Source organism: Gopherus flavomarginatus, chromosome 9 (genome assembly GCF_025201925.1).
Source record: "Gopherus flavomarginatus isolate rGopFla2 chromosome 9, rGopFla2.mat.asm, whole genome shotgun sequence".
NCBI lineage: Eukaryota > Metazoa > Chordata > Testudines > Testudinidae > Gopherus > Gopherus flavomarginatus.
The window spans coordinates 54,069,770-54,097,060 of NC_066625.1; the positions used below are offsets into that span (position 1 = coordinate 54,069,770).

The following is a 27,291-nucleotide window of genomic DNA, read 5'->3' on the forward strand; positions in this document are numbered from 1 at the left end:
CTCTTCCTTTTACAATACATGTATCAATGCTAACAATTATAAGCCTATATAATTTGTGTGTTGTTTTTTAAGAGACTAACAGGAAGAATAAGAGTGTGCAGGGAGTGGGGGAAGTGACATTTTCTTTGCCTAAGATTGTAATCAAGTTTTCAGTTGATTGATTTTTGTGATCACACGGGGGTTGCAACCCACCAGTTGAGTTGTTCTAGAGAGTGATGTCCTCTGTTTAGCCACAGAACAGTTACACCATAGGTAGCAGCATCACAAGCTTCCTTATGCTGCCCCTTGCCAATGAGCCTCATGCCTGACCAGAAGGGACCACCTCTAGGAGCAAGAAGGCAGTTCAAGGCAGTCATTTGCCTCTTAGCTGAGGCTGTCAACAAGGGGGTGGGAAGAGGAAGGGATGGGGCAGCACACCATTAGTGTGAACGGCGATAACTGGTTTGTGATGTGAACACACACACTGGGAACTGACCGGAGACACTAACTCATTTCACATATACTTCTCACCTATCAGTCACTACACACCTGAGCTAAATTAGAATAAGTGACTTAGAGGTCAAAGGCCCCATATCCTGCTCCTAATCCTCTGAGCTACCCAGTCTCTCATATACATATTTGAAAATATAGCTTGTCAACAGTGAAAAGAAATGGGCTCAAACCTCTTTGCTGCTGGCTTTGGTTGCTGTTGAACAGTTGCCCCCAGGATGCCTTTCCTCCGCAGCACCGCCTTCGCCATTTCTCGATGCTTCTCTGAAACCCAAACAGGATACTTACAACCCTGAACCCAACTGACCCATACTCCTGGGGCAAGTTGTCATAAGTCATCATTAACAAGAGTGCAGCTGCTTTACAATGCCTTTCACATGCAGTATATGGTACAGAACCTCAGTTTCAACATGTCAATTCCTATCACTTTGATTGAAAGAAGCAGTTGATTTTGTTATCCATGTGGTCAGCTGCACACTGTGGTGTCTTCCATTTGTCTAAAAGCCCCGTTTCCCCTGCCAGTCACACATGCTTTGGTGCCGAACAATATTAAAACACATGACTGGCTGATTAATGCCAACATTAGATGCCTCAACTGCCATTAATCTACATGTTGCCCTCAAAAAGATCCCCCACCTCTACAAAAGCCTGTTGAAACAGATTTGCCTTCAGGGCTTAATAGAAGGCCTGAGAAAACATCAGACCGGGGTGGGTGAGTGGCGGTGAAGCAAGTTCCAGGGTCAAGAGCCCTCCACCAAGCATTCCCTATCTCCAGTTCCCACATGTTCAAATATAGGGATGTCAGCAAAAGCATCTCAGCTGACTTCTGTTGCCTGGGCAGTAGACAGGCTCAGCTAGTCAGGACCCAACCTGTGTAAGGTTTTGGCAATCAAAGACAATGCCTTGAACTGCAGCCAAAAAAGCAAGCAAGGAGAAGAGTCTAGAGAATTAGTGCAATGAGCTCCCTGCAACTCAAGCTGCCCAGCAATCAGGCATTTACATTCTTCACCATCTATAACTCCTCGGTGCACATGGCAGTTACCGAGCTTGGAAGATACAAAGGACAACCCTAGCAAGATCCACATAAGAAAAATGGTGGCAGTCACTTAGCCAGATGGACATGAAAGGCACTTTTGGCCACAGATGTTTCTGAATTTTTAGATAGCAATTGGGTTCAAAGCCCCGAGATCTGAAAACCTTATGGACAAATGGTGGGTGAAACTATCAGTAATGGGGCCTAGGCAATCACCATAAGAGTTTCAAAATGCTTCTCCTATATTAAGGGCAGTCATCTTTGATTTTAGCTTATGTGGAAGTCTTGAGTTATTCTGTCCCATTCAAATTATGATCCCTTCCTTAGTAATCCAATATTCTATAGGCAGTCACGACAAAATTATGCAATACTACCTGCCTAGAGCAATCCAAGTTGATCATGATAAAAGACAGAAGTTCTCTTTGTTTTAATACAAATGGTTTAATTTGACCAAAACTTCTGGCACTAAACGGAAGATCTAGCTGACCAGTTATTCTAATTAAAGGACAAGATCTAGCTTTTCAATTCTGATTTAAGGAGAACATTCCTTAGATGGAAAAAATTATTACCAAGCAGTGCAATGCATAACTTGAACTCCCTCAGTGCAAGGTTTACAATGTGAGGGACCCATCAGTCTTTGCAGTGGGCTACTCATTTGCTTCTCTTGCGAGCCATAGTTTGAGTTTGGGACTGGGACTCGGAAAGAACCAGACTGAAAAGCCTGGAGACAGAAGGCTTTATTCACAAAACAGGCATGGAACAGGCAGTGCTAGCTTCTACCATGCAGTCCCCCAATGGACTGTCACCCATCCCTAGCACAACCACTTCCAAGGGAGGCAGGCTTCCTGACCCATTCAGTCCCTGGCCTCTCTGCTGAAACTGTCAATAACCGTAGCAACTGCAGTGATAGAAAACCACAAAATGTTTACTAAACCTGGATTAGTTTTCAATTCAACTCATTTCACACAGACGGTACAATTTACAGTCACTACTGACCTGGGCTGAGTTAAAGCATTTCACCTCCAGGTTAATGGTTCATTACCCTCCTCTGACCCTCAGATGGGAACTTGCTAGGGAGATGGGGACTCTATGGCAGCCCAGGCCATTACTTACGCAGTTTGGCATGAATGGAGGAAGCTTTGGTCATGATGTATGGGCCCCTTTTTTCCACTGCATCACTCTCCCTCTTGGTCCTCTTGTTCTCCATCTGGGCCTGCTGGAGAGAAAACAAGCAAGGGCAGAGCAGGTCGGCCAGCATTACTAAGATACAAGGACAGACAGATGCTGTTCAAGGTGTCTGCAGTTACTTTCAGTATTTCTAGGGAACCCATCGCTATAATAACATACTCAACGACAAAAGCAACCTCTTGGCACAGCAATTCAAGAGAGCTGAAAGAGGGAAACCTTACTCTCTTTCAGGCCCTGTGCCTGCTGTGAAACTGGAAAGATCTGAGAAGTGTGGGAACAGAAAGAAAAATGGTCCATCAATACATGAGATTTTTGGGAGGGGACTGGAGATGTTAAATTAAAGACAACTCGTACGGCTGTGATAATAAGCTTCCTTGTAAATCTGTCTTCAACAAAAAATATAGGAAAAGGGATTTCACAATTGTACTGTAGACAACCCAACCATTCAAAAATCGATTTTTAAAGCCAATTTGGGGTTTGGGTTTTTTTAGTCTTTTCAAGGTTATCCTCACCTTGATAAGAAAGCTAAGCTCGTAGATCATATAAAAAGCAAAAGTGAGATTCTCATGTAATCATATAACTCCAAGACCAGGGCCTTAACGAAAAACACCAAATATTGTGAGATTTGTGACAAAAATCATAAGAGTTCGCAACAAAAAGAACACTTTGCAAAAATAACTTAATAAAAAGCAACTAGAGAAATACTTGGAAAATGTGACACTTATAAATCAGACAATCCAGATGATGCATATCGTAGCATATTAAAGGACCCAGTAGAGCCATCCTTATGAACTGACTAATGCAGGGGTTCTCGACCTTTTTCTCTTTGAGGCCCCCCTCGACAGAAACTCCAGGGCCCCGTGTGGGCAAAGGGGCCTCAGGGCAGAGGCCTTGGGCATAGGTGTAGTTTGACTTCTATTTTGGGTGAGCAGGGGCCAGAAGGGATCAAGCCACCTCCACATGGTGGGGTCCAGGGAGGTAACACCACCTCCACCCCGTGACTCACCTCAGCAGGCTACCCAGCCTGTCTAGGTTTGGGAGGTGGGGAGGAGCATACAACCCAAAAATTACAACTCAAAAGTGGAGGGCTTAGCTCAGAAAGTTTGAAAATAGCTTAGGGTGCAAGGAGGACCAATCCCCAGACAGATTTTTGCTCCAGATCCCTACATGGCCCCCACAACGGTGGGTTTAGCAGGCCAATGCTCAAACCACGAAGCTACCCCACAGCTAGGGACTGTGTACAAACAAGGGGTAGCTGGGGCTATGTGAACACAGAGGGTGGCTGTGGGTGCAGAGAGGCAGGTGGCTAGGGGTTGTGTGGGGGGCAGCAGGGTAGCTCAAGGTGCAGGGAGGCGGGTGGCTAGGGGCTGTGTGTGGGCAAGAGGGTAGCTCAGGGTGTACAGAGAGGGGTATTAGGGGCTATATACTGGGAGGACTCCCCGGCAGTCCCTGTTCCCAGAGGGGTCTGCCAGCCACAGAGTCGGGTCTTCCCATCCAGTGAACTCTTACTGGTTGCCTCTGTGGGAGCAAAGGGGGCTGGGAGCTGAAGAGCAGCTCCAACCCAGGGAACCAGCAGGAGAGCAGGGAAGGCTGCCACTGCCTGCTCCATGGCATCAGCCAGAGCAGCAGCTGCTCCCCACTGCCTGGCTCTGGCTTCCCACCTCTGACTTGACCAAGAGAGAAGATGGTGCGGAGGTGTGGAGCTGCTTGCGGGACTGCCATGCTCTTGCACTGCAGTTCTTTTTAAGGAGAAATGCCCTCCATGTCCCCAATTCTGCCCATGGGCTCAGGGCTTTTGCCCCACAGGGAGTACCAGGGCTCGGGGATTCAGCACCAAACCTCTTGGCTTCAGTCCCATGGTGGGTGTTGGGAATCAGGGCTTCAGCCCCATACCTCCCAGGTTTGGACCCACAGAGGGCACCGGGATCAGGGCTTCAGCCCCGCGCCTCCCAGCTTCAGCCCTGCAAGGGGCACCAGGAATCGGGGTTTCAGCCTGGGGCCCCACAGCCCCTTGAAAGGGCTCACTGATCCTCAGGGGGCCACAGACCCAAGGTTAAGAACTGCTGAATTAATGAATAAAAACATACAGTAACCATGAGTTTTGGCAGGGAGATAACACTAATTCTTGATATAACAGTGGTTTTTGATGCTAGCTCTGCAAACACACACGTGAATATCTTTATGCATGTGAACAGGCTTGGGATAAACTGATTTTTTAAAATAAATTTTGATGGCTAACATAGTTATTTTAAAGCATTCCCCTCCCCCAATTTTCACCATTGTTGGAAATTACTGGGGGGAGGTCACACAATTATTATTTAATGACAGTAGAGAATGAGATATAAAGCTTTAATTTTTTTTAAACAAAAAACATACAACGTAAATATTCTTAACCCAAGCTCCTGTTCTCCAGCAGTGTTTTCCCTACTTTGCCTATGTGTAAGTTTTGCTATTATCGACTGCAGTATTTATAAAGGAATTTCACGTTTACGGACAAACGTCTAATCTCTCTAGGCCTAGCAGAGACAGAGCCCGCTGAGTTGACTGCACGAGCGATAGCACAAATAAGGCCCTGCAAAGGGCCAGTCTCTGCACTAGCGCCCTAGCAGCCACGTTCGGTCGGGAGAAGCCGAATATCCCGGGGCGGGCAGACACCCCGACGCGGGGACTCAGCGGGATCAGACGCGCTAGCCGAGCCGGACGAACCCCGCTCCCAAGGGGAGACACGAATCCGTGACGCCCACAAGGGACCCACGCGGCTGCCTGTGCGCGGGCCCGGCTCTGCTCGCAGCCGCGGCGCCTCTGGTCAGCGGGGGGAGGAAAGCGGAGCCCCCGCGCCGCGGCCACCGGGGAGGGGCCGCCCCGTGGGGTGGGTAAGGACGGTGGCAGGGAAGCCTCCCGGGCGGATACTTCCCTCAGACCCCCCCGCCCAGGGCCGCGGCTCCTCACCATCCCGGCGCTGGCTCCGGGAGGCCGGCGCGCGCCACCACCGCCATCCCCCGTCGCCATGGCGGTCGCTAGCAGAGCCCCACCCCCTTATTTGCATACTCGCGGTCATGAATAATTAACCAGCCGCCGTCCCACCTGATCGTCCTTCACGTACGGAACCGAAAGCGAGGCGACCCATTCATTGCGTTCCATGGCGGAGTCCCGCCCCTCAAACCAATGTCTATTGGCTGCTGTGGGACAAACGAGCCAATCCCAAATGACCAACCCCTTTCGCCCGGAAATAGAGAGGCAACGTCCTCATCACCCCTTCTGGAAAGGCGGGAGCGGGGAGGGAAGACTTCCAGCCTATGTTCCTGGTGCGTCTCCCATGCCTTTCCCGGGCTGCGACATGTGCGTTCCTCCTACGAGGCAGCAGGTGGCGCTGCAGGCCCTGGCTGTGGCTGGCTCCCCCCGCCTCGGGGCCGCACGTGGGGGAGGTGAGGAGGGGCCAGGTAGTTCGCACACGGGGGCACTACAAGTTGGTTCCTGGCTGCTGCTTGAGGAGCATCTAACGCAGCCAGGGACTGTTGAGGGCGCGGGGGGGCATTCAGCGCGAGGAGCTGCCTGGCCCCTAACTGCGTAGGGGGGTTAACAGGGCGTCAGGGTTCAAGTGGTGGAGGCACCGCAGAGAAGGACCAGCAGCCGGTGAAGTGCCAGGCTCCTCGCCTCTCAGCTTTTCCTGCCCTGCGCTGCTCTTCACTCCGTATCCAGCTGCCCGTGAGGGCAGGCTGGGACTTGAATTTCTAATGTAAACAACATGCAGAAAAGGTTCTTCTCTATAGATGATAAAGTAGCACCAAAAAAAGAAGGGAGGGGTCTTTTCATGGTTTCAGAGCCCCATTACACTGCTCCATCCATCTCTACTGAGACAACGCTCTCCTGGGGTATAGATACAATTCATCCTCCTTTTTTCACTCCCTTCTAGCCTTGTCTCAGAACCTCTCAACACTTACATAGAGTAGAAGGCACTGTATCCATTCTGCCTTGCTCTCAGCATAGTTCAAATTCTGAACTAGACAGCCTGCTGTCCTGCAGAAATGGGCTTCTTTAAGGAATATAGAAATATATTATGATTCCTGCTGGCTGCCCAAGTTTCCAGAAAGATGGGGGAAGGAGATAGGATGGTTGGTTGACTAGAAAAGAGCAGAACTGCAGAAAGCCTACTGAAATCTCAGGTGGCATAGAAAACAAACAATCATGCCCAAAAGGATTGTTATTGCCCCACTGGATAGCGATATTGCAAAAATATTTACACAGAGGGCAGTTAAGGTCCAGCTACCTAAGGAAGCAACAGACGCTTCAACCCATGAATGTATCATAAAAAGTTTGAGCTGTATTTGAAGAAAGAGACATGATAGGCTAAACAAGCTGGATAAAGATGTCAAGGGATCATGTGACCTCATTTGTCTTCTCTAGGAAACCTTCTGGTTAAACAGGATTGTGAGTAGTTGTTAGCTGACAATGCTGATTTTGACCAGAGGGGGTCTTCCCCCCATCCTTCATGTCATGTTGGTAGTTCATTAGATTTCTGCAGTAATGGAAGGAAACGGTAATATAAGCATTTTCCTATTTTCTTTCCTATGAAAACTGCCATAAACAGACTGAAATGCATTTGTGTCTGGCTGCTGAAAGGGTGGATTTTTATTTAACTAGTGTATGGCTCTATTTCACAAAAAGTCATGCTGAATGTTTGGATTAGCCAGGGGGCTTCGGATGGTTAAACTTTGTAGCAGCAAGCAGATTTACCCATGGTGCAATTTCCAAAGTGAATGCTAACAGAAGTTACATGCTCCTATAACCTCTGTCCCAGCTGTGATACATTTTAAATTAACCTACCAAGATGGACAATCCACAGTGCAGACGATTTTAATCCTTTGAGGAAGGCTGGGGATTAGGCGATTTGAAAGAGGGCAGCTAAATTGAAGGGAAGTCAATAGGAGCAAGATACAAACCATTGTACACCTGAGAGATCCTGAGACAGGCTAGGGTAGGATCTGTTTGTATATTATTACTTTGTATTTTTTTAACATCCTCTGCAACAAATGCTTTCCAGGAACATAAATTATATCTTATTTTTAGTCCTATTACTGTGTATCACATTCCTCTCAGGCCCCACAATTTCTGAAAAGAACTGGACCCTGACTGGAAGGGCATCTCACCTGTGAAGATGATTATCAGAACCACATTTAGGGTGAGAATGCACATGTAACCAGTTTCTTTGGTGTATTAAGCTTAGTTTGCATGCTCTGCTTTATTTTCTTAGTAATCTATCTTGTTCTGTCTGCTACCTCCTTAACTACTTAAAATACATCTGGTATAGTTAATAAATTTATTTCTAGTTTATAATATAGCCTAGTTTATTTGATTTCTAACTGGGAGTTGGAGGGCAGAAATTGTGCATACCCTCTTCCACATTGAGGGAAGAGGTGAATATAATATATCTTTGGGTCTGTACTCCAAGGGAGGTGGACATCTGAGTGCTGGAGAAAGTCCCTTAAGCTGAGTCTTCCCAGAGCTGATCTGCAGCTGGGAGTATGGCCCTGCCTGTGTGTGTGTGTTAGAGGAGGTTTAAAAGCCTGGCTCAGCAAGACAGGTTAAAGGGGGCCCATGCTGGCAGAACAGGTAGAGTCAGTGGTATCTCAGCACAGCAGGTGACTTCCAAAGGGGTCAAACCCATCACAACGGTGTTATCCATTGTGACTTTCCTTGTGAAAAGAGCGCTTGACCTTTAGAACATCCAGCTCTGGTTATGGACAGGACCATAGCCTGAACGGCTTGGTCCTGACAATATAATAAAGCATCTAGCTTTATTATATTGTCAGACTACATCTAGCACGTGTAATTTCTTTTCACCCAGGACTGTGCGTGGCTTTGGGAAGAAAACATTAGGTTGACTGGTGTATATGAAAATCTGAGACCAATTTAGGAATGAACTTTGGGTAATATCTTTGCAGCATCTTGTCCCTATGGAATGTCACAGGGGGGTTTAGCCAGAAGAGCCTGCAGCTTACTCACCCTCCTGGCTGAAGTGACAGCTGCCAGAAACAGATTGTAGAGTGAAGTGGGGTAAGGAACATTCTGACAGAAGTTTAAACAGAAGATCCATGAGCCTCAGGAGGTCCCAGGTGCATGTGTAATAGCCCTCTGAAAAACCTCAGTACTATGGGGTAAGGAATGACCAAACAACTGTACAGGCAGATGGCAAGCTAAGACTGCTGCGGAGTGGACATTAATAGTGCTGAATGAAAGGCTGGCCTGTTTTAAGTGTAGTATGTAGTTGAAGATCTTTAGTATCAAGACCTGGGCTGGGTCCAAACCACACTGGGCTGCCAATATCAAGAAGCTCTTCTATTTAGATGAATACATTCTGCTAGTAGACATTTTCCTGCTCTGTGTCAGGATTTCCTCGATCTGTAGGGAGCAGTTCCTGTCCATAGTACTTAACCATCCTGCAGCCATGCCATGAGGTGCTGTAACTTTGGTCTGGATATAGCATGTAGCCATGGTTCTGAGAGATCAGGACTCGGTCTGATGGGGCCAAGTCTAGAATGTAATGATCTCCAGGCAGAAGGGCAAGAAGTGGGCACCCCTCTCCCTCACCCCCATTTGTTCAGGCAAAGTATAGCTGTCATGTTGTCTGTGAAGATTTGCACTACTCAGTTCTGGAGAACAAGCAGACAGTCAGATGGCTCTGAGCTCTAGAATGTTCATGTGTAACCCCATGTCATCAAGGGAACAACTTCCTTGAATTTGCAGGTGGCCCAAATAAGCTCCCCAACTTGTCCCTGAGGTATCCATGCTCAGTGTCTCTTTTGGGGAGAGGACTAAAAAGGGTACCCCTTTCCATGCACTTGTAGGATCTGACCACACCAGTTCTGCAATGACTTAATGTGGTGCTGAAACCTTCCTATTTGATGTCTCACTGGAAAATAGACCACCCTGAGCCAGAGCTGAAAGGGTCATAGGTGAAGTCTGATGGAATATTTCCTGGAGTATCATGATCATTTCCATGATGGGTACTCTGGCTGATTGGTTACTGGTCTGTTCACATTTCCCAACAATACAGAGCTTTTCATTATTCTCTCAAAAACAGAAATGATTGAACTCTGACTTGCATTTCAGGTATGTTACTTCAAGCTAGTCCCATTACAAGCCTTCTACAGTTCATACTATTTTTTACAGAGAGAAGAAAAATCTCTGGTTTTCCTCCCAGTCAGTTGCAGGAACATACATAATGTGACCTCTCTTTAGGACTTTATAGATGTAGTAAAAGGTATAGATAAGTAATCATGATTGGTTACTGGCATAGAAGACAGTGGAGGTCATTTGCTTGGACAGTGCAATTTGAGAGAGAGCTAAGACAGGGGATGGATATAGTCCTAGCTTTTTCTTAACCCAATGAGATTGTCTTGTCATTAATAAGGTAGTATTCCCACTCTGAAAGATTGTTTGTCTTGAAGTGGTTTTGATGTGATTGACTCAGATAGAACTGGCCCTCCAAGGGGACTTAGAGTGGCCAGCCACATGAACTCTGCCAATCCAGGAACTCAATCTCAGTAAAACTAGCTTATAACCATTCAAGCTGTTAGCAATAAAGCTGGCCACACACATCTCTGCTTATTCATTCTTCAGGACTCACAGAACAGAAATGTGGTTCGGTGCTTTAAGAAAAAGACACCTGAATTTAATGCTCATAAGAATTGAGATGTAGTATCATCTAGCAACAGACAGGATGACAGTTTTAGGCTCTTCCTAAATGAGGCTACAGCCAATAGTGGTAAGTTTTATTATGAATTAACTTTCATTAGAGAGCTCCCTGAAATTATCAAAAATGATTTTTCATCATTTGACATCTGAACTGCTTCTAGCAGTGGAAACTTGTGTATTAAGCTATTTCCCCTCCCCTGCCCCCCATACTAATATTTCCAAAAAGGTGGAGTTGGAGGTTAATAGTGAGACTAGAAATAGGTACTAGTAAGAAACTTGAGATCCCAGGAATGTCAAAGGGAGGATTAATTTTCACTGTCTTTCTTTGAGTCCCATTCCTTTTACAGTTAAGAGCCTTAATGGGGGTTAGGTTTGCCATTCCCAGAAAGCAGCCACCCCTATTCTCCCAAATTCACTGAGCACTGAATTCATTGAGCAAAGCTTATGCATACGGAGCAGGAGTGTGCAAACTATGGTCCGTGGGATTGCCCCTCATGGCACCGCAGGCCCCTTTCTGCCCTCAGAAGTGGCTGGCAGCACTTCTCTGCAGCCCCGGGGGGGCAGGGGAAGAGGACTCCATGCATTGCCCTTGTCTCCAGGCACCACCCCCCACAGCTCCCATTGGCCAGGAACAGGGAACCATGGACAATAGGAGCTTCAGGGGAGGTACCTGGAGGCATGGCAAGGGCACTGCATGCAGAGCCCTCTGCCCTCTCCCCCAGGAGCCACAGCACTTCCTGAAGCAGCACAGCATGGGGCCAGGGCAGGCATGCAGGGAGCCGCTTAAGGTAAGCAGCACCAGGCCAGAGCCCAAACCCCACCCACCCCCTGCACCCCCAATTCCCTGCCCTAAGCCTCCTGCCTGCACCTCACACCCCTCCTGCACCTCAACTCCCTGCCTTAAGCCCCCCCGTACACCCAAGCCCCCACCAAACGCCTGCCCTTAGCCCCTCCTGCACCCCAACCCCCTTCCCTAAGCCCCCTCATACACCCCACACCCCTCCTCTGCCCCAATCCCTTACCCTGAGCCCCTGCCTGCACACTGCACCTCCCTCCCACACCCCAACCCCCTGCCTTGCATACAATTTCCCCACCCAGATGTGGCCCTCGGCCCAAAATGTTTGCCCACCCCGATACAAGCCTTTGGAAACAAGGGGGCAGACTTTCAAAGGCACAAACAGTTAAGCACTTGTCAGTTGTGCCTGTGAAAATTACCCCAAAGGTCCCTTACCTGAAGGCCTTACACTCCAAACAGTGTACAAAGACTTGGATATAATGAAAAGCAAGGCACCCAAGCTGAGAAATCTAGGTGTTTTGTTAGAAAAATCTGAGCAGATTATGGCACTAACATTGATTAATTAGCACTCCATTAGTGGCTGGCATGGGTTTGGTTTGATAAACTAAACTTCTTTGCAAAGGTCTAGGGGCTTATTGTCACTGAAGTGCTAGAGTGGTGCAGCGTTCTCCCTTTGTGTTTGAGTTTGGAAGAAGGGCTATTTCTCCATCTACACATCCAAGAGTATCTGAGCATGGGGGCAAGTGGTGAAACACCTGGGTGCACCTATACATCTTTAGACCGCTACTATTGCTGTTGGCTCTCTTCAGGAAGCTTCTGCTGCCCTCTTGACAGACAGCAATTCAGCAGAGGATGGACTTCCAGGTGAAGAGTGAACAGTGACCTCCTGAGTCTTATTTTTAAATGGTGACCAAGACAGCGACTACTAGACCATTTTTCTACAGTGAGAGGGTCAACAGAAAGTCCAAAATAAACTAATCTGATTAAATCTGTAGTATTTTAACATTTGGTTCATTCCCTCATGAAGATTTCCCTCTGGACACAAGTCTTCTGGCAAAGACTACACTGATTTGGTCAAGTAGTTCCCAAGCGTGCGTGAAATGCTTTGAACAAGCCTACACTTTGGTTAGCCTAGTCTTGTTTATTTGTTTTTTTTTAAGCTGTAAAAGCCTGGGGCTCAAAGATCATAGAATATCAGGGTTGGAAGGGACCTCAGGAGGTCATCTAGTCCAACCCTCTGCTCAAAGCAGGACCAATTCCCAACTAAATCACCCAGCCAGGGCTTTGTCAAGCCTGACCTCAAAAACCTCTTAAGGAAGGAGATTCCACCACCTCCCTAGGTAACCCATTCTAGTGCTTCACCACCCTCCTAGTGAAAAGGTTTTTCCTAATATCCAACCTAAACCTCCCCCACTGCAACTTGAGACCATTACTCCTTGTTCTGTCATCTGCCACCACTGAGAACTGTGTAGATCCATCCTCTTCAGAACCCCCTTTCAGGTAGTTGATTCATGAAAGGATAAATTCTATTAATATCTTCAGGTTACTTTTTCAGTTCTTTGCTATAGATTTGTGGACCTCCAAAATACAGAGGAAATACCTTCTCAGCTGTAACAACTGCTCTTCTCGCCTACACTCCTGAAGTCAGTGTTATCTCAGCACTGTTTGAAAAGAAAAAACTGTTAGAACTGGCGTGGCTCATTCCAAGAGTCCAGCAATAAATATAAGTTGTGGTATTAAATATTCTTGCTGTTTAGTTTCCCTTATCAGTCTATTTTTGCTACCCAACTCTAATCTCGCTAGGATTGCCTGTAAGCAGCCTGTTGGCTATAGTTACTCACTCCTTCATGTGGAAGGGGCTAGCACCCCTGTGCAGGGGCAGAGAGAGTATGATTGAGGAAGTGATTGTATTATACAGAGGAAGATGCCCCAACTCCCCAGTGAACAGTTCTAGAATGTATGCACACTCCTTTTTCATTAGACATCTTTTGCTGTTTGGACTGTATTCCAAGCCAGATTCAAGATGCACAAGTCATTGCTTCAGGCCCTCTGAAAGATTCCATGCTTGGCAGAGCAGCAGGTGAGGTCATCAGGGAACAGTTTTGTATTGATTGTTTTTTGGGAGATGGAGAGGGAAAGGGAAATAAAGATTCTAAAGAGAGAGGAAAAAACAGGTAAGTGGCACTATCTGTATTGCCATATCACCTCAAAGTCCTGGTCAGGATCGGGACCTCTACTTTGTAGAACACTTAGCAAACGGAAAGATGGGATTCCTGCCCTGAAGAGCTACAATTAGCATTTTATGTTAAAAATAAAACTCAGCAAGTAAAAATTGATGTCCCTAAAAATACTTAATGCCACGTATGTCCTCTGTGGGAGAAGAGGCCCTGATTTACTGAAGTTCAAGCATTACTGTGTAAGCATAAGTCACACAGAACAGACTTGGGTCAGCCAGTGGTCAAGACAGCGCACAACTGATTGCTTAAATTACATCCCATTCTGGGGTACAACAAAACCAAGCAAAAGCCTCCCATGACTCATTGCCTTAATCTACATTGCTAGGTAGTGCAGAGAGGCCAACTGACAATACTTTTATCTTTAGAATTCTAGTAAACTTCACATGTTGTGAATATAAAGTCCCATCTAGGAACTCTGCAGCTGGCCTTGGAAACCAGCACTGTTGCTGGATGAATTCAGAGTGGGTTATACAGTTAATAGCAAGCTGGCTCTATCCAAAGTGTATTTTCACTACTTACTTTGCTCTTGGGAAATTTCATTTTTTGGTTTTCCTCTCCAATATCATCACAGAGGCAACAAGGACGAAGCTCAGTTCAAACCCATTTCTCCTTTATTAGTTCCAACTTCATATTACATACATTGGGACTCAATAAAGAAAGAAGTTATTTCAAATAAAGGTAATATCTTAACATCTGTGTCTCCAGGCGACTGTGTACAATCAGGGAGCATTAATAAAATGCATGTGCAGCCCATCTGGAAGAGAACAGATAAGGGATTAGTTTAAAAAAAAGTTACTTTATGCAGGCCAATAGTTCCACACCATTTTAGGCAGTCTCAGGGAGTTTCAGATCATATGGTGTTCTTCCCATCACTCAAATCAACACATTGCCAGGTATAACAGTCTAATTCTTCAGGCCCAGAAGAACAGTACCGGCACCAGTGACCCAGCATTACCACCCGGGGAGGGGAAAGAATGTTAGAAACTCAGTTTTTACCCCTTTAAACAGGCCAATTTGTTGTTAAAATGGGTGAAAATGCAAAGTTTGAGATGCTTGTAGGTTATATATTTTTAATCTTAAAAACTCAGCCATCTTCTGTATAACCCACTATTTTCTGAGAGTGAAGCCAATTTCTAACTGATATGCATCAGTTGCATCATCACAAAGTTGTGTTGTGTTTCACTCTGGCCTACGTAATAATCAACATTTACATTCAGTGGCTGGTGCTTATTTGCTTATGTGATAGATACTCACTGGCCACCTGACAACCTTTTGGCACCAAGCTGTCAGCCAGTGATGCAGCAACATAAGCATTAGCTAATGTTAGACAATGGTAAACTTATTACTTTAAAACAGAATTTAGAGACCATTCAAGTTTTATTTGAGGACAGATACCAGCTTTCAAGCTTAACCCTAAAAACAGATCCATCACCTTTAAGCACTGAAAATACCTGCCCCGCCATCCCACCAAGAATTTCAAGCCTTAATAAGTAGGACCTGATCCTGTAAGCACTGCACTTGAAACTATTGAAGCCAACAGGAATTTTTTCCTCAGAGCACTTAAGCCCTAGATACACTATGAAATTGAACTGTCCACTATGTTGTAAGCAAAGGGTCCCCCGTGCCAGTGCTGTGCTTTTTAAACAGCTGAAGGGGACAGTGCTATTTTCAGCACTGGGTGGAGCCAGATCACACTTTGTGAATGGTGCAGAAGATTTATCCCTTCTACATTAGCAGCTTCAATATGACGGACAGTTGTTGCCAGCAATGGGACCACTTCCCAACATAGGGAAGCACTAGTGTCCTGTTCTATCTTCTGTTTAAAAGGGTTAGATAGACTGAGATGTTAAAGTAAAGATTAGCATAATTTCATATGGGATGATCCTTCCATAGGGAGGGAAAGAGCTTCTTGTAAAGACTGCTGGGAAGCAAAAAAAAGTCTTATATACTTCTGAGCAAGTACGGTAACAGCTTATTGTCAAGGCAACACAGAAAAGAAATGAGGATTCTTTAAAAGACCAGTAATTGTGTCAATCAAGCAAACATCTAGAACACTGAATATTGCCTCTTCCCCTCACCGCCTGCCCCACAAGCGGCAGAAACACATTGTTAGATTTTAGTAGCACTACAGCTAGGTGATCAAAATGATCAACACATGAAAATGTTTCTCTCCACATATCTTCTGTCTTCTTGCTGTATTTGGACAAATGCATTTGATAGACCCTCTTAATAAAAGCACCATCTAAAGTTTTCCATTTAGGAATGGAGTCTAGGATCCTTGAATTTTAAAAAAAACTGATATCTGTCTCAATGTTAACCTCCTTTCATTTTTAGGATGCATTAGAGACTCGGGCAAATATTGTAACATTCAGTTACTGAAATGATTTCTGTTACAAAAGCCTCTCCCCACCTACTTAACCATGCTCAGATTAGTCTGCCACACCAGTCTCTCACCCACAGCCCCTTTGGTTTCTTTTCACATAACACATTACAATTAGGAATTGGACTTTAGACATGCTCATTCTGTATATATAACTAATGAAAGAACTCTCAACTCTTCAGTAAGCATAACCTTTCTGTAGACACTACTGAATTGTTTTCCATTGCTAGGTAGTGAAAGTCTCAAAAGTCTTACTCATGAAACATGCATTCCACCCCCCTTCTCTTTAGGGGTTCCTTATAGCCAAGGAATACTACTATATACCCTTAAAAGGAGTTTTAGGCTGCGTAGTCCCATCTCAGGGTTCTAGAAAGATACGGTCCCCCTTACCAATTATGTTTATGCTTTGTCCAGGCCCAGTTCCTCTGGAGTGGAGATTCCCAATTCATTCAAAGTTGGTCTAAGTTCCTGGATAACATAAGGGTAGATTTCCTTGTGAGGACCTGCTTTGTCCTAATCAGAAGAAGAGGAAAAAATTAATTCAATAGCAAAGAGATGGCCAAGAAAAATCAACACTGCACTGTATGCCAGACTATGTCTGCGAATCATGTATTCACAACAGGATCTACAGCTTGATCCACTTATTGCTAGTGATAAAATACTTTATCCCCAATAAGATGGAAAGGTAACATTGTAGCACTGCTTAAGAACAGTAGATCAGATGAACCTTCCATAGAATATCTACACTGAAGTCTGCTAATCACAGCCTGTACTTATTTGGCTTGAATCAAGTACAAAAACAGGTAGTAGCTAAATTCATTCATTTACTGCAGTGTTTTTAAAGTGTTCATAATGTGGACTTCTTCCAACCTAACCACAGTTATGTGGACTACCCTCCCCCATTCACTATCATGCAGGCCACCTCATTGCCTATTAACAAACCACAGCAGTTGCTTACATGGAAAATAAATGGGTGGGGTGAGATTTTGTGCAGCACAGAACTCCCACTAGCTTCAATGGAAGCAGAGTTAGGCCAAACCTGAGTGTTTCAGAATCCCCCCTCCCAGTCTATCTGCAATGAAACATACAAACTGAAAACAAGGAAAACAGCACTAGGTGAACAGCTGGCTCTCCAGATGCTCTGCAGACCTGTTTGAGGGCTGCCTGTTGATTGTTTTGGCAAAAGAGCAAGAGATACACTAATATCTAAACAAGTCCAAAGAAAAGGTCAGTTTATAAAACAAAAACTTTAGTTTCATGTCTCTTTCCAGAGTTAAGAAGAAGTCACCCCCATAAAAGCCTTTCAAACAGGGTTTTAGGGGAGAAGAAAAGTTTGGGAGAGGGGTTATAAACCAACCTGATCCCTTACATTTCCCCCAAGAGGAAATATTTTCAAGAATCACAACAGTGGCCAGTCATTCTGGCATAGAGGGAAGATGAGGAGAGCAAAATAGACCAGGTGCAGAGAAAAGAGACACGATAAGTTTAGCATGTGGTCATCTTTGTTAAATTCCCTGAAAAAATGCTACAGTTGTACAAAGCTGTTTACTTTCACAGCCATGCTATTTATAGTCATATGTATGTTTCAGATGATTTGGTGATAGCCAAGGTCTCAGTTTGGTCTCCCTTACAAGATATGTCCAGTATAGACACTTCTGAAAGTCAGGCCCCATTAGCACATGATTCTCCTATAAGTTTGCCCGGTTAACAATATTCTACAGCGTGGGCAGCAGAAGCTCACCTCTTTATTCTGTTCTCCTCTAAAGAGGAGGGTCAATAGAGGGGAAGGAAGAAGTACAGCTGTATCCAGTGCATTGACACCTGTGATACTGTACAGGAGGGATTTTCTGTTGGTACTTAAACAGCAACAAATTAATACTGATTTTGACCATGCAATTTAGTCAAACTACTAGTTCCAGTACCATCAGGAAACTGAGTTTCCCCTGCTTAGGTGGGTGAAAATACAACAACATGAGAAGCTAGGAGACTCATCTCCATTTTAAAACCCTTTCAGCAGCACGAAAGCACAAGCAGCAGCATTTCCAACATACCCCAAGTCACGACTATACGGACCTTTACAGCTTCTAGGATACGGACCGCAGTAGCAAAGTCATTTAACCGTCTGCATGCTCTCAAAGCAGCATCGATGATTTTTGGTTCTGGCACCAGATCGTAGCCCACCAATGTGTTCATGCCTGTCAGAAGAAGATAATGACAGCCTGAGAAACCCCCATTATTTAATAAGTAAAAGGAGGGTTAGAACCTGTTGAGAGTTTTTCAAAGTTCAGCCTAGGGGTCTCTCTCATCATACACTTTCCTTCCATCTCCATGATATTTCTAACATGATTATCAAGGTGATAACAAGCACCATCAAAATCAGTGTCAATCTTATCTCTCCCATATTCCAGAACTATTTCCCCCATCTGTTCCTTTCGCTCTTCTCGACATTGCAGTATGATGCTAGTCATGTCATCTCATTATCTACAAAAGCTTTAACAAAAAAGACTGGGCAGCCCCTGGGCCAGCAGAAGCAGGAGTTGGGGAGGGTGCTGGGGAGAGCAGGGGTGCTTACCTTAGGGTAGTGGGCTCCCCTGCTCCTACTGGCATGGCCCCCCTGCAGCTCCTAGGCAGTAGAGGGGTGGGAAATCCCCATGGTTCCCAGTCAATGGGAGCTGCGGCAGCCAGTGCTTGTTGCGGGAGCAGTGGAGCCCCTGCCCTGACCCCTGCCTCTGCCGCCTAGGAGCTGCAGGGACGCACAGACAGTAGGAAGGCCCTGCCAGCCACAACCCCCCACCCCCACTTCCTCTCCCAGCACCCACAGTCCCCGCCTAAGTTTTAGTCAGGGCAGGTATTTTTAGTAAAAGTTATGGACAGGTCACAGGCCCGTGACTTTTACTAAAAATATCTGTGACTAAAACGTAGCCTCAGCTATAAGAAGTGAACTCCAAGTCTACTACATCAGTGTTTTTCAAATTTGGGTCGTGACCCAGTGTCAGGTTGCGGCACATAAGGCACTAGGTCGCCTTGCTCAGCACCCAGGGACCCTAGCGGCTCTGGTGAACACTGCCGAGTGGGATGTTAAAAGTCCCGGTGGCAGGGCTGCCTAGCTAAGGCGGGCTAGTGCCTACCTATTCCGACAACACTGCGCCCCAGAAGCAGGTCCAGCTTCTAGGCAGTGGGGCCACAGGGCTCCATGTGCTGCCCCGGCCTCATGCACCGGCTCTGCACTCTGACTGGCCGGGAGCTGGGGGGCGGTGCCTGCGGGCGAGAGCTGCACGGAGTTGCTTGCATGCCTCTGCCTAGGAGCCTGACCTGCTGCTGGCCACTTTCGGGTGCAGCATGATCTGCGGTGCCAGGACAGGCAGGAAGCCTGTCTCTGCACCCCAGCTGCGCCGCTGATCGAGAGCTGCCAGAGGTAAGTCCGTGCCCCAGCCCCTTCCTGCACCCCAATCCTCTCATCCCCGGCCCCATCCCAGAAGCTGCACCCCCAGCCCAGACCCCTGAGCCCCTCCCATACCCTGAGCCCCTCATTCCCAGCTCCACCCCACCGCCCTCTCCCCAACCCTGAGCCCCTCCCACACCCCAAACCCTTCATCCCCAGCTCCATTGGGTCATGGGCATCAACAGTTTTCTTCAACTAAGTCCCTAGGGAAAAAAAGTTTGAAAGCCACTGTACTACATCACTGACCATCTTAGCAGTGCTGATACAAAGCAATCACAATGAAGCGCCAATTCAGACGGATTGCATTTGGACTACACAAGGAACCCCACTTTCTAATCTCAGGTGTCTACCTTCTAGAAAAGGCAAGACCCCATCACCCTATGCCCTTGGTTAGCACTGAGTAAGTTAGGAAGAAGACTACACTGGAGGTTCCTGAGTTCTTTTAACTCCTTCACAAATGTCTAACATTACAGAGTAAGTGTAGTTGTTTGTCATTCAAGGTGGTTTAGAAAACGTACACAGACTATACAGTTCAGTATTATGGAAGCAAATTTTAGGAGAATTTCTGAGCTCCCTGCCTATAGCACAGCATATCTGCCCCGCTATAGCATACGTTTTTACTTTGACATAGCTGTAACTTTCAGTGGTCATATTTCAAAGCAGTTTAGGTTTCCCCATGTTACCATAGCCATGAGTATTTCACTATCAGATATTCCTTCCTTCTCTTTTAAACACACCTTTCCTTAGCTCCCAGGCATCGATATCTGGTTTGTTGAAGTATGTCACCCAGCGAGCATCAAATTCTTCATCTGACTCTTGTGTCCCATGAGAGTAGCAACGAGCAGGCAACACAGCTGTGTGAGGAAGGAATAGGAAAGGGTTGAAGTGAAAACAGAGGAAATTTAGTTCATAAACTTAGGCCAAGAGACTGCAGCTATGACGTGATTATGTCTACACAGCAACTAGATACTCACAGTTAGCCCATGCAAGCTGACTTGAGCTCACAGAGCTGTGTAGACTTCTGGGCTTGGGCTCTAAGACTCTGCAGGGTGGGAGGATCTCAGAGCTCAGGCTCCAGTTTACACAATAACGGAACAGCCCCGCAGACTGAGTCAACTGGCATGGGTCAGCCATGGGTTTTTCTTCGCTGTGTAGACATAACTTTAGTCAGGATGCAGCAAGTACGTAATAGTTCTGAATCACTAATTCAGTACATTTAAAGTCCCCGTGATGTGCTCTGTGGTAAGATGGTCCAAGTAAAGGCCTTTCAAGCAAGTGTTTGCTCCCCCTTTGAAAGAGCACATCTACAGAATGTTTACAAACTGGATTAAAAAAATGTAGTTAACCAGCTCTCAAAAGAGGACTAGTTTATGCTTAATAAAAGTGATCACCTTGAAATTGTTAGAATCTGTTGAACAATTTAAAAAAAAAAAAAAAGGCTTCCAGGTTCCCAGATAGAAAAAGACCACTGCAGTACTTACTCCTTTGCTGCAGGGCAAGCCAGTCAAAAACATATATAGAGCTTCCTTAACGCTGACTTCCAGTATCTTGTTGGCAACACTGTCATCATTTATGACTTCACTAGGATATCTGCCAGCTAACATGTCAATTTTTGCTCCAAATTAAATGGTGGGAAAGGAGAAAGAGAACTCCACTGTTCCTGCTGCTTGTCTACATGTGGAAATTGACCAGAATAGCTATTCCACAATAACTCCTTATGTAGACACTTACTTCAGAATAAGAGCATCCACCCAGGGAGTAGCTGCAGAATAGCTATTGTGTTTCAAGTTTACACCCTAATTTATTCTAGAATGATTTCCCCATGTAAGCCCTACAGTTGCTAAATAGTTGGTTTTGTAATCTAAGGGAGGAAATGTTTTCTAGTTTCTAAATCCCATTTCTAACGGTAAGAAACACCGAGAGGTTAGGACAATTGGATGACTCAGAGGGAGAAGTAGCAGGATACACACAAGTCTGGGTAACCAGGTTCAATAGTGGATGAAAGCTAACTTTCAATTAACGGCTGTTCAGTGGCCTGTGTAAAGTGACTTGATGGCATTTGTATAGTGCCTTTGTGTACAAAAGTCCAGTCCCCAAAAGACACCTTTGCTGTCTCCAGAGGCATCCTGGAGGCAGAACTGCTCTTACCTCAAGAATAGAATAGTGAAGCCTTGTGGGGGAAACTTACATTACTACTACTAGAGCTACTCAATGAGTCCGCACAGAAATTCAGTCTTCAGGGTTGTCATTCAGCACTAAATTTCCATTGAAACTTGAGTATCTGACAGTTTCTTTAAAACATTCATTTAAATTTAATAAAATAAAAGTGGGCTGGATTTTAAGATGCATTCAATTAACATGGTTGTAATCTAGTTTCTTCTCCTAATACTGTTCTTTATCACAAGGGGCTTTCTGAACACTAAACAAGGGATGAACAGGTGGCCTTTGCTAACAGCAACTAACAGCTATGGGACTAGCTGCTGCGCAAACAGGCAGTTACATCCATACTCTCAAGAGTAAGTGCTTCCCCAACTGCTCCACCCACAGAAGATAAAGATGACTAGGACCCATCAATTTCACTCTATGATTGGTACTGTTGAAAGAGTAATTGCACTCAGGAGCATGGCATTAATTGCCAACCTTGTCTTTAGGGTAGGCTAGAGTCTAGGAGAAAGGGGAAAGAAGTTAAGCCTCGTTCCTTTCTAACTTAGATGCAACAATTATTTTGTTCATATTGATTAAAGTTTTATTAAGATCTCTGGGGCGGGGGCATGTCTTATTCTGTGTTTTGTGAAGTGCTATCTGCATCTACAGCACTATATAAATGTTTAATATGTATTATGACTACTGTGCTATACTTCGGTGTGTTCATGCTGACTAGCCTTTTTTTTCTAGCTTGAAGTGACACTAGGAAATTTAATTTACCATTAAGCATGAAGCAAATATAATTTTCCTAAAAAAAACACAATGTGACTTAAGACAATGGATCCTAATTACAAAAAGATTGCAATACACAAAGGCATGTTCTCCTAAACATCACTCTCCAATACATGTATACCCTGAGTCAGACTAAAGTTATGTTTAACAGAATGACCTGAGTGCAACAGATTCTTGTCAGATATTGATTCAGTACATCATCTGAACAAAGCTTTCACAATGTATTCAATGTTCCCCAAAATGTAACAGATTATTGCATCATTCAAAATGGAGATTACGAATTACTGATTTAGAAATCAAAAAGAGTTCTCTTAAAAACATACAGCTCTCCACAGTATTGCAATGCCTTCCTAAAAGAATGGACAACGAACACCCTTAGGTATCCCAATCAATTGTAGCTAACTGGAAGTCAACTGAAACTCATTAAATTTGACTGGAATGACTGACAACCTTTCACCTTCCAGGTATCCAAGTATTCCAGGGATCTGGGAGGAAAGAGAAATGAAGAGTATTCTGAACTACTTCGCAATAATCAAACCTTCACTTGACATATTCTTGATTTTTAATGCTTTAAATGTAGTACACCTCTATAATGATAGCTACTTAAGTTAAAAGGATGCTGTCAACTTAATCATATTTCACACAATGTTCCTTGTGTGTGGGTGTACTAAATTTAAGATTTAAAGTGTAAATTTTAAAAAACCAATTTGCTTTCTCTCCCTCAAAATCTCAAGTTGGAAAATGGAAGTATTAGAGAGTTTTCTCAGGCATCAACACAAGACTGTAGAATGAGCTCTCAAAGGAACTAAGGACCATCACAAGAGTGGCCATATTGGGTCAGACTAAAGGTCCATTTAGCCCAGTATCTTCCGACAGTGGCCAATGCCAGGTGCCCCGGGGGAATGAACAGAACACGAAATCATCAAGTGATCTATGCCCTGTTGTCCATTCCCAGCTTAGAGGCTAGGGACACCATCATAACCTTCACCACCTTCCACTATAAGCAAAAGGCACATTTCTTTGACTTCGCTTTTTCTGACATATATAGCAACATATGTATTATAAAAAATTCCAACATATGATAGTCTACTAGACACACTTCTCCAAGGGAAAACATGACAATACAAATACAACAGATAGCCATATAGCTTAATGCATTACTAGAAGTTGCTCAAGTATTACAGTGATGAGCATGGTATTACAACCTATATAAAAGTCAATTAAGTCATTTTCACTTTCAGATTCTTACTGTCTGTGTTTTGAGTTGCAATTACTGAAGATTAAACTAAGTTTTTAAAGAAGTGTCATGAAAATATGTCCACTGGTTTTAGTTTTTAAAACTGCATGTTTACCAAATTATATGTTACGGGCCAACTAAATTAATAACCTTTTTAGAAACAGATACTTGTGCACTTTAATATTAAGAGCCAGGAGCTAGAACTCAAAGCTTCCAGGATATATTCCTAACTTTACCACTGACTTGCTTCATAGACTTTAAGGTCAGAAGGGACCATTATGATCATCTAGTCTGACCTCCTGCACAATGCAGGCCACAGAATCTCACCCACCCACTCCTGTAACAAACCCTTAACCTATGTCTGAGCCACTGAAGACCTCAAATTGTGGATTAGACTTCAAGACCTTGGGCAAGTTACAGCTTCCAAACACCTTGTCTACTCATAGGTAAAAGTGGACTATACTTACCAGCTGCCTTTTATAGGAGATACTCCAAAATTGACATTTATAAAATATTTAGATCCAGCTGGAATGTGATATAAATACTAAAATAATACTGTGATGAAGAGTTGTCAACATACCCACATTTAGAAGGGGACAGCCTCAAATTCACTGTTAACCCTCACAATCCAACATACTCATCTCTATTTGATGGTCAAGCCAGACTTGTACTCAGCTGCCTCCAGAGGAAGATGGGGACACAACAAAACCAAAAGTAAAATAGACTGGTAGAAGAAAGACAAGGTCAGAAGAGTGCTGGGGGAGGGGGAGAGGAAGTGGAGGTGTGTAGCTATATAAAAAAGGACTATTTAAGGAGATTAATTTAAAAAGATAAGTTTGAGCGAAGACACTCCCAGCGATAGAAGATAAGCCATTGTATACCATGCTCAAGCGTGCTAGGCATTTCACACAAAAGAGAGAGACAGGTCTCTGTGCCAGAGAACTTACAATCTAGTGATGCACTTGACAAAGTTATACAGGAATGAAGCACACATCAGAAAGTGGGAGAAGGGAAATACAAGTTTACAGATACTCATATACCACTGGTTCTCAAACTTTTGTACTGGTGACCCTTTTCAAACAGCAAGCCTCTGCGTGTGACTTCCCCTTATAAATATATTAAGAAGTGTTTTTAATTTAACACCATTATAAATGCTGGAGGCAAAGCAGGGTTTGGGGTGGGAGCTGACAGCATGTGACCCCCCACATAATAATCTTGTGACCCTGAGGGGTCCCAACCCCCAGTTTGAGAATCCCTATCTTATACTGTTACTCAGTTTAGACAAATGCATCTTGGGGGCATAATTTTTTTAAAAAGCATGAAACATTTTTGTTGAGGTGATGCAGCAAAAGTGAGTCTTAGGAGCTATTTGAATGAGGTAAGGATGGAGACTTGGAAACATGAAAGGACATTTCAAGCACATAGGGTAGCAGAGAAGGCAGCACACAACTTTTGTGAAAGGGTGTAAGAAGGTTAGCATTGACAGAATACAAAAGAAAGAACCAGAAGAGGTGTATGAGAAGGGAGACTAGGCGCTTGTTTGTACTTAAGATACTACAGAGGCACAGCTGTGTCTCAGCCGCACTTGCATAGACACTACCTAGCCCAATGGGAGGAATTCTCCTGTCTGCATAGGTAATTCACCTCCTCAAGAGGCAGCAGCTAGACAGACAGAAGAATTCTGTCATTGACCTGGTGCTTTCTACATAGGGACTTAGGTTGTTTTAACTACACCACTTGGAGGGGTGTGGATTTTTCACACCCCTGACCTACATAGTTATGCCAACCTAATTTTCTAGTGTAAACCAGGCCTAGGTCAGAGATTTAAACATAGGCACTTGAAAGCAATCAGAGAAAGCTTAACCTTGATGAACAATTCAATAGCGTGCACATCAAGACACAGAATTGAAGACCAGAAAGAAAAGGAGGATGATACAGCAATAAATTTTACATAAGCATTCTTTTCAAACTTATGCTTTAATGGTAGCCTGGCTGCTTGCAGGAAGCCACTTGAACGCTTCAGAATATAAACAAGGATGTAGCAATATCAACTTCTTCAGTCTACCTTCATTTTCTTTTTGAAAAAGCAAAGATACAATATATCCCAGGAATGACTCCTGATTTAAGTTTACTGTAGAGACAGATTTGAGTTTGCAAGTGGTACATTTTTGAAACCAACAGCCTTAGAGGCCTAGTAAAAATTTCACACAAGAGTATGATATGCTCTTTAGCAGATCTCACTGTACCTGTACAGCAGTGGCTCTCAACCTTTACAGATTACTGTACCCCTTTCAGGAATCTGATTTGTCCTGTGTACCCCCAAGTTTCACCTCACTTAAAAAGCAATTTACTTACAAAATCAGACAGAAATACAAAAGTGCCACAGCACACTATTACTGAAAAATTGCTTACTTTTTCATTTTTTACCATATTATAAATCAACTGCAATATAATTATACTTACATTTCAGTGTGCAGTATATTGAGCCATATAAACCAAGTCATTGTATGAAATTTTAGTTTGTACTGATTTTGCTAGTACATTTTACATAGCCCCCTGCAAGACCTCTGTGAACCCCTGGTTGAGAACCACTGCTGTACAAACATTTCATCACTGTTCTACTAATCTGAGCATTAGTAAACCTCAACACTTGTTCTTGTACTCAAGATGTGTTTTCTCTTTGGTTGTAAGACATGTGAGATTAACCAGAACATATATTTTTCCTAAGGCTGGGAGAACAAGGAGAGCCTACTAGGCTGGTTTACACAAATCAAGATTTGCATGCCACAGACAGGTTAGCTTTCTTACAGAAAGGCCCATATCGTGGCTGCAAGTGGTGCCAACTATCTTCAATCAGAGTCACTGCAGAAATGCTAGACGGCGAGTGGGAAGAGACAAGCACGAAAGAGGAAGCGAAACGGGCAGAGATAGAGGTAGCGGCATTGCGAAATAGGCCGGCTGGGCTAGCCGCAGCTAACCTGGCCCCCTTTGCTGCCCTTCCCTAAAGAGAGACCTGCTCCCCATCACGGGGGCGGGGGCCAGAACCAGGGCCGACACTACCGCCTCTCCCTTGCAGGGAGACCAGCACAGGTGCCCGTGCAGGCTTCACCTCCCTCTCCCCTTCAGCCAGCTCAATGTCACCTTCCCGTGGCGGCCGCGGCTGCAGCCATCCCCAGCGCTCCTTGGCGGGCGCGGCTCCCGCTTCAGCACGCGGGCGACCCCGGCGCAGGCACCGGAAGCTCGACCTGAAGGCGATAACCTTGACGGGGCAGGGCAGTGTCCTAGCCCGGGCCCCGCGCCCCCCTCATGCCACGGGGCGGAGCGAGGGCTTCGGCCGAGCCGCAGGGGGGACGAGGCTGCCACAGCCGCGACAGGGCGGCGCGCACCAGGCCACAGGTGCAGCCAGTCCTCGAGTGACACCGCAGGTCACCGCAAGGACACGGCGCTGCCGGGCCGGCGCAGCCCCCCGGGGCCCCGCCGCTGGGCGCTCCCGCGCTCCCCGCCGAGGCCCCGCCCGGGACCGCGGAGCCGAGGGGGACCGGGGTAGGACCGGGGAGGGGGCGCCAGCGCGGCCGGGCTCCAGCGGCCCGGGGCCAGCGCCGAGAAGCGGGAACAAGGCGCCGCTCGCCCCTTCACTCACCGGTGGCGGGCGGCTGTCGGGCCCGCCGGGCCAGCCCACGGAGACCGGCCGCAGTGCAGCGACGAAGGAGCAGGGCGGCTCCCAACATAGCAGCGCGGGCTGGGGAGCGGGACGGGACAACCGGGGCGCGAGGCTTCCTCTCGCCGGCCGCGCTCAGAGGCCACCACCACGCGCCTGGACCGAGGGCAAGGGGCGGGGCAGCGGCTACGGCGTCGCC

General features: G+C 45.5%; 2 protein-coding genes across 6 annotated transcripts in view; both read right to left on the reverse strand.

Moving 5' to 3' along the window:
* FAM219B (family with sequence similarity 219 member B) overlaps window positions 1–13,984 on the reverse strand; it is a 20,164-nt gene extending 6,180 nt beyond the window's left edge. For 2 of the 5 annotated variants that reach the window (XM_050966847.1, XM_050966849.1), the window contains exons 1-3: window positions 5,660–5,762; window positions 2,636–2,738; window positions 663–753 (exon numbers count right to left, since the gene is read on the reverse strand). In XM_050966847.1, coding sequence (XP_050822804.1) covers window positions 663–753; window positions 2,636–2,738; window positions 5,660–5,719 — 254 coding nt within the window. In that variant the 5' untranslated portion in view covers window positions 5,720–5,762. Of the gene's footprint in view, window positions 1–662; window positions 754–2,635; window positions 2,739–5,659; window positions 5,763–5,794; window positions 5,867–12,801; window positions 12,863–13,957 lie in introns of those variants that run through there. The other 3 variants (XM_050966851.1, XM_050966850.1, XM_050966848.1) reach the window with 3 other exon arrangements.
* Window positions 13,985–14,031: 47 nt separating this feature from the next.
* Window positions 14,032–27,274, reverse strand: LOC127057784 (cytochrome c oxidase subunit 5A, mitochondrial). Its single transcript, XM_050966853.1, has 5 exons — window positions 27,075–27,274; window positions 19,998–20,114; window positions 17,892–18,013; window positions 16,209–16,331; window positions 14,032–14,192 (listed from the first exon to the last, which is right to left on the reverse strand). Exons 1-4 carry the CDS (start codon window positions 27,160–27,162, stop codon window positions 16,218–16,220), a joined length of 441 nt encoding a protein of 146 aa, XP_050822810.1. The 5' UTR covers window positions 27,163–27,274; the 3' UTR covers window positions 14,032–14,192; window positions 16,209–16,217.
* Window positions 27,275–27,291: the final 17 nt, after the last annotated feature.

What these genes read in the sequence shown, in the direction of transcription:
- LOC127057784 (XM_050966853.1), bottom strand. Translation starts at nt 27,162, where the DNA reads ATGTTGGGAGCCGCCCTGCTCCTTCGTCGCTGCACTGCGGCCGGTCTC. An exon ending in CCGACAGCCGCCCGCCACCG is followed by an intron (nt 20,115 to 27,074) that starts GTGAGTGAAGGG and finishes TTCCTCACACAG; the next exon opens with CTGTGTTGCCTGCTCGTTGC. An exon ending in TGCCTGGGAGCTAAGGAAAG is followed by an intron (nt 18,014 to 19,997) that starts GTGTGTTTAAAA and finishes TTCTTCTGACAG; the next exon opens with GCATGAACACATTGGTGGGC.